At 42.3% G+C, this 11,074-nt stretch overlaps 1 protein-coding gene across 5 annotated transcripts in view; it reads left to right on the top strand.

The window, feature by feature from the left end:
* The first annotated feature begins 583 nt into the window (after window positions 1–583).
* The window catches only part of DHRS7B (dehydrogenase/reductase 7B), a 71,024-nt gene continuing 60,533 nt past the window's right edge, over window positions 584–11,074 (top strand). For 4 of the 5 annotated variants that reach the window (XR_015715838.1, XM_087825727.1, XM_087825725.1 and 1 more), the window contains exon 1: window positions 1,416–2,086. Coding sequence is in view for 3 of the 5 variants with exons in the window: in XM_087825727.1 (XP_087681853.1) it covers window positions 1,983–2,086 (104 nt within the window). In the remaining 2 variants the exon portion in view is untranslated. Of the gene's footprint in view, window positions 630–1,415; window positions 2,087–11,074 lie in introns of those variants that run through there. The other variant, XM_087825726.1, reaches the window with a different exon arrangement.

Genomic DNA, 11,074 nt, shown 5'->3' with positions numbered 1-11,074 from the left:
CATTCATAAGTCACTAAATAAAACCAATCAGATTTTCATATTTGCTCCTTGAATTATTTTTTACACCAATGATCTTTTTTTTAATAATTATTATTATTTTTTAAAAATATATCTTTATTGATTTCAGAGAGAGGAAAGGCGAGGGAGAGAAAGAGATAGAAACATCAATGATGAGAGAGTCATTGATGGAGCCTGCAACCCAGGCACCTGCCCTGACCGGAAATCAAACCCCAGTGCTCAACCGCTGAGCCACGCCCCGCCGGGCAACACCAACGATCTTTTGGTTTATCTTTGCGCCAATATCATAAAGTTTCAATTACTATGGCTTTCTAATAAGTCTTGATAAGTGTAGCATACATCCTCCAAATTTGCCTCCTACTCTCCCCAAATTCGCGGAACCCAAACGAAAACCTTCCCCAGCTCCCTCCGGAAGACAGAGAGAAGACCCTTAGATTGGAGGACGCCCTTCCGGACGCTAGCGTTCTGCGGCTCCTACCTGCGCCTGGAACGCAGGTCCATTGCGCTTGCGCAGCCCGAAGGCTGTAATTGGATGGAGCTGGGTGAAGGGCGTTCACACACTTCCGCGGCGGAGGAAGCGTTGATTGACCTACGGTCTCTGCGGCCGCCAGGTAGGGGCTGCGTAGGAAGGAACCGGCGGCAGGGCCGTGGGGCCCCAGAGCGGAGGGCGGTTGGGCGTCCCCGCCTCGCGTGTCCCCGTCACGGGGAGGAGGGGCGCGGACCCCGCGGACCCTCCCCGGGAGCCTGGGCCTCGCCGCGCCTTCGTCTGGGATCGCGCGGCCGGGAAGGCGGGCGTTGGGCCGGCGGGCCCGCCTCGCCGCGAGGAGCGCGCGCTCCCGGCTCGGGGCGCTCTTCCTGCCGAGGGAGGGGCGCCCGCGGCGTGGGCAGGCGGCGTGGGCGCGGCGCCGGGGGCGTGGGGCGAGCCCCGGAGAGCCGGCTTGGCGGCAGGGTGCGTGCGGACCGCAGCCCCGGGGAGTGGGCGCCTGGCGCCTTCCTAGAGCCGTGCTCGCTCCCACGCTTTCTGGCTGCGCGACTGTGTCCTCAGCCGTAACTTTGGAAATAATACGCCCGCTCGTAAGGTGGTCCGGCACTCATTAGGTGGCGCGTGGGAGGCACTCCGCTGGCGCCTGGAAACGCGGCCAGGCTTCCAGACGACCGGCGGACTGAACTGTAACTTAGGTAGTCCTGGCGCGGCTCGCTTTAAAGGAGCCTGCGCGCGCTCGGGCGTCGCCCTGGCCCGTGGCGCGGCGGCTGGAGCGCCCTCCCCAGCGCGGGAGGTCCGGGGGCTGATTCCCATCAGGACACACCGGGGCTGCGGGGTCATCCCAGTGGGGGCGTGGGTGTGCGGGAAGCAAGGATCCGTGTTCCTCACTTCCCTCTGCCCCCCTTTCCCCCCCCTCCCTCTTTTTCTAAAATCAATGAAAATCTATGCTTAGGTGAGGATTTTTAAAAAATGGACATACATAAATTGTGTTATGCTAACTTAATCTTTTTTAGGAAACAGATGAACAACTAACTTGTTAAATTATTTTCCTTTGCAACATTTGGAATTTCTTTGGGATCATATATTTTAATCCAGTACCTTGGTTAATGGGGCAGGTTGAGGGTCTTTTAAAATATGTTTTTATTGACTTTTAGAGAGGGAGGGAGAGGGAGAGAAGGAAACATCGATTGTTTGCAGTCTGTGTGCACCCCGGCTGGGGATTGAACCTGCAACCTGGCATGTACCCTCCCTGGGAATCGTACCAGTAACCCTTCGGTGCACTGGGCAACAATCAACCAACTGAGCCACACCAGCCCGAGGCAGGGGTTCTTTTATTGTAGAAAACACAGACTCTGGAAAAAACCCAACACATTTGTGCTATTGGAAGGGCCTTTGTTGTAATCCTTTTCTGGGTTGTAGATTGATTAGGGATCTGGTAGAAACACTAGAATGATAGTTACTGTGCGCTGATATATGACATATGCTCTGTCATTTAGCAGAGAAGGAGTACTGTTTTCATCCCATTTTTACAGGTGAAGAATTGAGGCTTGGCGAAGTTGACCAGTGTGTGCAACGTTGGAAAATGTAAGGACAAAAACAAAGTTAAGGGGGGGACTGGGTATGTAGAATGCGCCAGGAAGAGGACAGGAGGGGACTGGGGTGCTAGAGAACAGCAGAGTGAAGGGAGATTTTCTCATTAAGGCCTGGAGTTTCCTACTGGGAGGGAAGGGCAGTTGTCTTTTTTATTTTATTTTAATATGTCTTTATTGATTTCAGGGAGAGAGAGAGAAACATCAATGATGAGAGTCACTGATCGGCTGCCTCTTGCACGCCCTGGACTGGGGATTGAGCTGGTAACCTGGGCGGCATGTGCCCTGACTGGGAGTTGAGTCGAGCCTCCACCTCCTGGATCCTAGGTCAGTGCTCAGCGGCTGAGCCCCACCTGGCAAAGGGCAATTGTCTTAAAGGCAAAAGCCTGTTGTTTTATCTGCATGTCCTGGGCTATGGTCAGCACAGCTATAGGTTTTGAAGCTGGGTTTGGAACCCTGAAGTACTAATGGATTCCTGATGTGCTTTGCTTTAAAAGAACGTGACACTGTACACAAGACTGTGCAAGCCATATAAATGCATGGTCACTTAACACCTAAAAATATTCTTGGCTTTATAAACAAATCTGTTTCAGGGTTCTTTTAGATAGTGCATTCCTATTGCGTAGTTAAAATATTTGTTTTATTCAGATTTGTTCAGTGCACTAATCAAAAGCATGAAATATACCTTTCCTACCATACACTCCTTTCTGTCTCCATTCTTTCAGAATAATAGTTTCTATTCATTGAGTGTTTATGTGCCAGACACTATGAACCATTTAATTGGATTATTCAGTTCTCACAGTAACCTGGTAAAATAGAAACAATTATTTTATTTATAGAGGAAGAAAGGGGCTCAGAAATAATAAGCAATTTATCTAAAAGCACAGAGCTAGTAAGGGCAGAGCCAATTCCATGTCACTCCAAAAGCTAGTGCTTATCTATGTATTTCATTCATTCGTTCACTTAACAGATGTTTATTGAACACCTACTTTGTAGCAGTGTGTTGGGGATACAGTGATGGCCAAACAGACACAGACCCTGACCTCAAGTTGCTTATACTTATAACAAGGGATATAGACAGTAAATAGAGAATCACAAACTAAATATTAATTACTGTGGCACATGCTATGTAGGATGGTAGAGGGTGCTATGAGAATATATAATAGGGTTGTTTGGCAGGGGGAGGGAGTGGGGAGATACAGGAAAGGCTTTTCTGAGTTAAAAACATTTAACTGAGACCTCAGGGACTGAGTTGGAGTTAAATTGGGCAAAGAAAAGGGTGGAGCCCCGCTGGGCATGGCTCAGAGGTTGAGCGTCGACCTAGGATCCAGGCAATCAGGGTTCAATTCCCGGTCAGGGCACATGCCTGGGTTGTGGGCTCGATCAATGACTCTCTCATCATTGATGTTTCTGTCTCTCTCTCTCCCTCTCCCTTTCTCTCTCTGAAATCAATAAAGATATAAAAAAAATTTAAAAGAAAAGGGTGGAGAGCTGCAAGGGAGAAGAAGGGACAAGGGTGAAGCCTTAGGAATAGGGGGGACTTGTACTTGTGTTATTGAAAGACCTGTGTGGCCAAAGGGTGGAGAATGTCACAAAGTCAGATACAAAATAGAGGCAGAGATCTTGTCCTGAGAACAATGCTGCTCTCCAGTCTTGGTTTATTTGCTTCTCAGAGCAAATAATCAACTCCACAGACCACATCTATTTACCAGCTCTGTCTTGGAGTTCAGCCTCCTTCAAACATGTGGTTGGACTCTCTGGTTGTCCACAGGATAAGAACTGGGAATTAGAGGAGGGATAAATACCTAAATGTGAGACTTAACTGGCATTGATAATTTGCACTGCAAAGCTAATAGACATAGAATGCCAATATTGTATTTCATCATATTTGTCTCTGGTTTGCAAAATGATTTAACAAACATTTTTTAGCCCCACTATGGTCCGAGCCCTATGTTAGTCACCTAGGATACAAACATGTATAAAGACACTCTTTCCTTCCACCATGCATAATTAATTTAGTGTTTCATTTGCCTTCCATGTCAGATGCTACAATTGTTTTATAACATTACTCTTCAACATTTATTTATCATCTACTTTGTGCTAGTCACAGTTCTAGGAATATAGCATCAGCATTATAGGCATGGTCTCTATCCTTATGGAACTTAAGCTCCCAGGTGGGGCTAGAAGACAGAGGGAGAAAGTCTGGGAGATGAAGTTGGAGAGGTAAGCCAGAGTCAGACCATGCAGGTCTCATGCATGCCAACGATTTGGGGCTTATCTTAAGAATGGTGAGAAACCATTGAATTTCAGTCATAGGAGTAGCACCAGCAGATCTGTGTGTATTAAAGATCACTGTGGTTCCTTAGTAGAGGCGGAAGTTGATAAATGTGAGGGCTATTTAGGAGGTATGATCACTGGAGCTTGGTAAGAGGTTCACTCTGGGATGAGAAGGGAGAGCGAGGTGTCGGGGCTAATTCTTCCTTTTCTCGCTTGTGCATCTGAGAAGGAAATTCTGGAGGAAGAGCATGAATTCAGTTTTGAATAAAATGTCTTTGATATAATCCAAGTAAAAGTGTCACAGAAGCAATGATAAAGAAGGATCTAACACTCAGACAACAAGAATGAGCTCTGTCTCTAAAAAGCTTTTGTCAGGGAGGAATATTTTTTCCTGTTATAGAGGGGGGAAAAAGTGGCAGCAGAAAGTGTAGCCTGTTCTTCATGGTTATGTGGGGAAAGTTTAAAACCTCCTGCCAACCTAGAAAATGTTTATACAAATGTAGAAGGAAAGAAAATAGTTCTATTATTGAATAAACATTAACCCAGAATGGGATGCATCACAGCTAATATGCTAGTAAAGTTACAAAGGCAAAAATCCCATCATTTACAGTACATTACACAACCTCGAGTAACGGTAATCGTCCACTTGTCTGAAGACCTGATGGCACCATCTGCTCTATGTGCTTTTATAGTTAGTTCACCCTAAATTCACCTAGTAATTGCGGTGGCCATCTGTGCCAGCGAGTTACCTTTATCTGAAGGAAAAATAGAAAATCTCTAATTTCTAAGCAGATAGTTATGTTATCTCCCAGGGTGGAGTTGGGGTGCTGTCTTCCTTTATGTTTCCATTTAAAAGAGATGGCTTCTAGGCCCTTCAGAAAAAAGTTTCTGGGTATTACCTGTGCCTAGAGCTAGTTTATTTAGCCTTTTAAAAGATTTGCATACATACCAAAGTAACCGAGGAAGGAATTAAAAATAATAGGTTTTTCAAAGAAATGCTTTAAGAAAAGGGAGGGAGGAAAGAAAAATCTCTTTCCCTTTGGCAAACGGGAAAATTCACTTTTTAAAGTTTACTTTCAGTGCAGTAAAGTGTTGAACTGTAGAATGCACAGCATGGGGATTATTCTGGAGATCATTTTTAACTGAGTTCCTCCTAGTTGAGCATGGTTAGGATGCCCTCCAGTGGTCAGATCCAGCCCATAATTTCTTATGTGTTGATTTAAAGAAGGTTACTTGTGTTCCAGATCCCGCTGGATTCCAGCCAAATTCCTGTCTCTGGTTGTTAACCCTTTGAGGACTTGACCTCTTTCATGTTAATGATGTCATTTCTCACACTCACCCAGTTATACACATACAAGACCTTTCTTTGGTTGGTAATGTTATGATTTTAATGGGAAAATGAACTCTCCATTAATCTGTAGCATGGGGGTGAAAATTGAGATTGACTGGCATGTAAATTTAGCTTGGAAGCTTCTCGCCACCCACCAATGTAAGAAGTTCAACAAATTAAATTCCTTTCGATTCTCCCTTCTGCATCTTCCTAACTTCAAGATGGCCTGAGGCTCGACCACTAAAATGCTTGTGAAGGGAGAGGTATGCTGATGGCAGCTGAATTAATTGAACACTGCTTACAATAGTTTGAGCTTACTTGCTATAGTTAGCTCTTATTTTATTAGGTAAGGACATGTTTGTATTAGGAACACTAGGTTTTGAAGGGAAGTGTAAATTTTTCCAGGTTTATGTGAATAGGACTTAGCAGTTGTTAAATTGGAAATTAGTAAACTATTACTTCAAAATTCTCTATGAATGTGGTATTATAATCCAGGTTGGCTTAACATAGGTAAACTAACTCAGGGAAATTGTACTAAGTTCCTGTTAAGCAATTAGCTTATTTACATTCAGTTATCTCATAAAAGCCTTTATTCTGTTTGGATGATCAGAACTGAGGTTAGGGATCTATTCAACTCCTAGACAGTATTAGAATCCTTCCTCCAAGGCTTCAACTAAGGATTAATTTTTTTTACATGACCCCCTATTTGATGCACTTAAGAGTTAGAATGCAGGCTTTAGAGTCTGAATATCTGGTTCAAATCTCTGTTTTGCCATTTGCTAGCTATGTGACGTCAGGTGCTTTTCTCATTTAGCAAATGGAAATAACTACCATACCTACCTCATAGGATTGCTATGAGGATGAAACAAGATCATGGGCATGAAGTTTATAGCCCAGTGTTGTGGCACATTGCAAACACTAAAAAAGATATTGTTATTAATATTTTTCTTTCTACAATAGCCATATATGGTAACAGGCTAAAAATTATCTTTTTTAGTTTGTTTTGGAATCTAATAATACTGTTTTAGTTCATTGTCATGTATGTTAGAAAGACTTATAAAACAGACAGAAGGTTAATTGTATTAGAAATAAAAATGTACTTCTGGTTTGCAGTTTGTATATAAAGTTCTTTCTGCTGTGACGTTAGATCTCATGGCACCTGGAAGTAGCACATTCCCTCTTTTCCTGTCATTTGCCAGGTCTTTACAGGGGGTGGGCTTTTTCTCTTATCTTAACCTGGAGATTTAAAAATTATTACAGTAAAATAGTGGTTCTTACATACCTGTGGTGTACCTTCCAAGGGTCCAATCCAGCAGCTTGCACAAAAGAGTTGTAGTCTTTGCTGGCCGCTGACTCTTTGGAGTAGCAATGGGGCCCTGAAGTCCCAGTTCCTAAAAGCTAGGAAATAGGCCTACTATGAGGGAGCCAAGGTGTCAAAGGTGTTTAGTTTGCTTATTTCTTATATGCTGTTCATTTGTTCATTTGTTGAACAACATTTATTGTGCCCAGCACAGGAAACAGAGGTGAATCAAGCACCTTTTCGTAGGCCACCAGAGAGAAACCACATGTTGATGGATCAAGTGCAACAAAGTTTTCTAGAACTTCTGGCAGGAGGCACCAAACAATTCTGGGCTTCCCCCTCCATCTTGTTGTAGAATATTGCACTGTGTAGAAGCATCTCAGTTAATGAAAAGGGGAATAAAAAACAGAAGGTGACTCCATTGTTCATTGATGGATAAGGAGAGATAAGGAAATTTAAATGAATTAATTTGGCCATCCATTAGTGGTAGGCACAGCAAGGAAGAAGATGTATTCCTTTTCTTTGTTCTTTCTCTTTATTCTTTCTGACATTGCCTGCCATCTTTCTAGACAGATAACCCAGCAATTGTGATAAGTGCTGTCATTTATCTGGGTCATATAGAGGGTGTCTTAACATACATATACTTATCTAATTCTTATTGCAACTGTGTAAGGCAGATATTAGATATATTTTGCAGGTGAGGAAACTGGTTGAAATATCAAGTAACTTAACCAAAGACACTCAGTCTGATTATTGGTATTCAAACCAAGGTCTGCCGGTTTCCAAAGACAGTTTACTGTATCAATAAACAGTTGAAATTATTATTCTTACCTCTCATTTATATTTTAATAGAAAAGTGGTAGCTGGCAACTTGATCTTAGTGAAAAAACAAGACAGACTTAAATTTAAAGAGAGTTAGTGGGGAAAAAAAACCACTGAATTATTAAGAAACAATTATCCGAAGGAAGGTGTGGTTGGACAACTGTAGCAACTGACACCAGGCTAAGGGAGCTGGATCCAGTGAGGAAATGTGAATTTATACAAGAAGAAACTTTTGCAATAACTATCTCCTCCCCCAACTTTAAATGAAGGATAATGGCTTTTTTCCTCTCAGCATTTTTAAATTTAACTTGGCACAGATAAGATCTTACAGGGCATCTCTTGAAAGACCCTAAATGATATGCAGTATTTGATAAGTAAGACATTCAGATAGGCATGTTTGAGAGTCACATTTCTCTTTGATTAAGTGTGTGTTATTCTCAGAGTTTCAGTTTCCAGCAGTAGAAAAAGTTCTATTAAAAAGTCCTTGAGACAGGGGAGAAGACTTCTGGTATGGCAAAATGAGAATGCTGGAAAATCTCAAAAAACAGCTATAAGACAGGACAAAATTGTCAAAACAACCATATCAGAGGTCTGGAAATTGACCAGGTACGTACAACAAATTGGGAAACATTTATTCGTGAAAAACTACTGAACATTAGGTAAGACCAGATAGCATTCTTGTCTGGGGCAGCTTCAATCCCATAACCCCAGCTCATCAGTCAATGCAGTAGTTTTAAATTTTTTTTAAATGTAGATTTTAAAAACATGTTTTTTATTGATTTCAGAGAGAGGGAGAGAAAGAAGTTTCAAGCATGAGAGTCATTGATTAGCTGCCTCCTGCACAACCCCTGCTGAGGATCAAACACACAACCCTGGCATGTGCCCTGACAAGGAAACGAACCTGTGCCTCCTGGTGCATAGGTTGGTGTTCAACTAACTGAGCCACACTGAACAGTAAATGCACTAGTTATACCAACACAGGGTAGGCCATGAAGAGGGAGCCAACTATTTGGAACAGAGAGAAAACAGCACCATGCCCAGTTAGCTTTGTCAGTAAGGGTAGCAATACTGGTGGCTAGTGAGTGGTGAAGGCTAGCAGCTTTGCTAGTTTGAGTTTGTGGCCCTAACTGGACAAGCAGTGGACCAGTGGACTAGCTAGAAATTTCCCAGAGGTTCTGTGAGACAGCCGTAGACAGGCTTCATAAACTTCCACACATCTAGGATGACTGGAAGACTACATACATGAGCATACTTGACCAGAGAGGGCCAAGCTATCCACAAATCCCTAGATGACTGGGTGCGCATATAGAAGAGATGTGAGAGGGCCTGATGGAAAGTAAAAGCTGAGGAAGACTTGAAAATTGCCTGAACTTTGTGCTTTTCATGCCACCCACAGATCCATCTGCAAAAGGTGGAAACTATACTTTTTATTGACTTTTTTAGAGAGAGGAAGAGGGATAGAGAGATAGGAACATTGATGAAAGAAACATCATCGATCAGCTGCCTCCTGCATGCCCCCCACTGGGGATCCAGCCTGCAACCCATGCATGTGCCCTGACCGGGAATCGAACCATGACCTCTGGGTTTCTAGGTCAATGCTCAACCACTGAGCCACTCCGGCTGGATGAAGCTGTACTTTTTTGAGGTGTTTGGGCACAAACTCTGGGAAACATAGTTGGTTGACCTCTAAGATACGAAGATACAGAGTCTACCCCAAGTTGAAATTCAAACATAAAAATTAAAATAAGGGAAAAAAGGAACTGAGCTGAGACATCAGTGGACACACATTGTGGATGAGAAAAAAAATCCATAGATTTACTACAGGCAAGTTATTAAATAAATTAAAAAACCCAGATTATTATGCTAAGTGAAATAAGCCAGTTAGAGAAAGACAGATACCATATGATCTCACTTATATGTGTAATGTAATTAACAAAATAGGATCAGAGGCATGGATACATGCAACAGACTAACAGATCTCAGAAGGGAGGGGGTGAGGGGACTGGAAGAGATTAGCCAAAGAACATACGTGCATATATGCATAGCCCATGGACACAGACAATAATGTGAAGGTGAGGGGGGTTGGGTTGAAGGGAGTAAAGGGAGGGGGAAGTGGGGGACATCTGTAATAGAGTCAACAATAAAAAAAATGCTAGTTATCAAAACTCTGGACTTCAAGTTTATTTTTTTATTATTTTATTTTTTGGACTTCAAGTTTAGTAGACATAGTTATTTCTAACAAATGTCCTCACAGTTGTATTTCTGGTTATTTTTGTAAGGAATTTTTACACAGTTTTTGATAAAGTATATTAAAGAAGTTTAAAAAAAACACACCCAGCTACTATACCAGTCTACAGAAGGAAAAATCAGAATCTGGAGTTGCTCTAGTATATCTAAAATGGCCAGTTTTCAGCAAAAAATTTTATAAAACATGAAGAAACAGGAAAGTGATTCATCCAGATGATTGGGGAAAGCAGTCAGTAGAAGGGGTCTTCAGGTTGGCCAGATGGTGGACTTCGCAGGTAAAGACTTCAAAACAGCTCTTACAAGTATGTTCAGGGAACTAAAGGAAACCGCATTTAAATAATTAAAGGAAAATACGACATTGAGTCTAGACATAGGTAATAAAGAGCGTATAAAAGAGAACCAAGTAGAGACGAGTTGAAAGTACAATTACTGAAATTAAAATTTTTTTATGCCTTCATTTCCCCTGTCTTTTTTTATTCTCTCCTCTGCCATTTCCCTGGGCAACTCCTTTGGTTATCGTCAGTATTTCTAGAATTTTCTTCCATTCTTTCCCTTTGTAAATCCAGTTTACCCATCCACTCATTCAAAATACTTTCATTGAAATGTCTAATAGGGGCTGGGAACTATATGTATTGGGAAAAGAGAAAATTTCTACTTTGAGGTACTTACAAAGGATTAATACAAAACTGAATGAGCATTTATTACTATTGCCAAAATTATGCTAAATGCTTTATAAACATGAACTTACCTGTATTTTACAGATCAGGAAACTATAGCGTAGAGAGGTCAGATTAGCTTCTTTTTTTTAAGTTGATTTGAGAGAGAAACATTGATTTGTTGTTCCACTTATTTATGCATTCATTGGTTGATTCTAGTAGGTGCCCTGACTGGAAACAAACCTACAACCTTGGTGTATCGATCGGGATGGCACTCTAATCAACTGAGCTACCCTGCCAGGGCTAGGTTAATTTCTCAAATTCAACAAAGCTATTGAGTGGCAAGCTGGG

Source organism: Miniopterus natalensis, chromosome 17, assembly GCF_054644295.1.
Source record: "Miniopterus natalensis isolate mMinNat1 chromosome 17, mMinNat1.hap1, whole genome shotgun sequence".
In the NCBI taxonomy this organism is placed as follows: domain Eukaryota; kingdom Metazoa; phylum Chordata; class Mammalia; order Chiroptera; family Miniopteridae; genus Miniopterus; species Miniopterus natalensis.
Note: the sequence above shows the minus strand (reverse complement) of the source record. Positions and strands in the feature narration are given on the sequence as shown.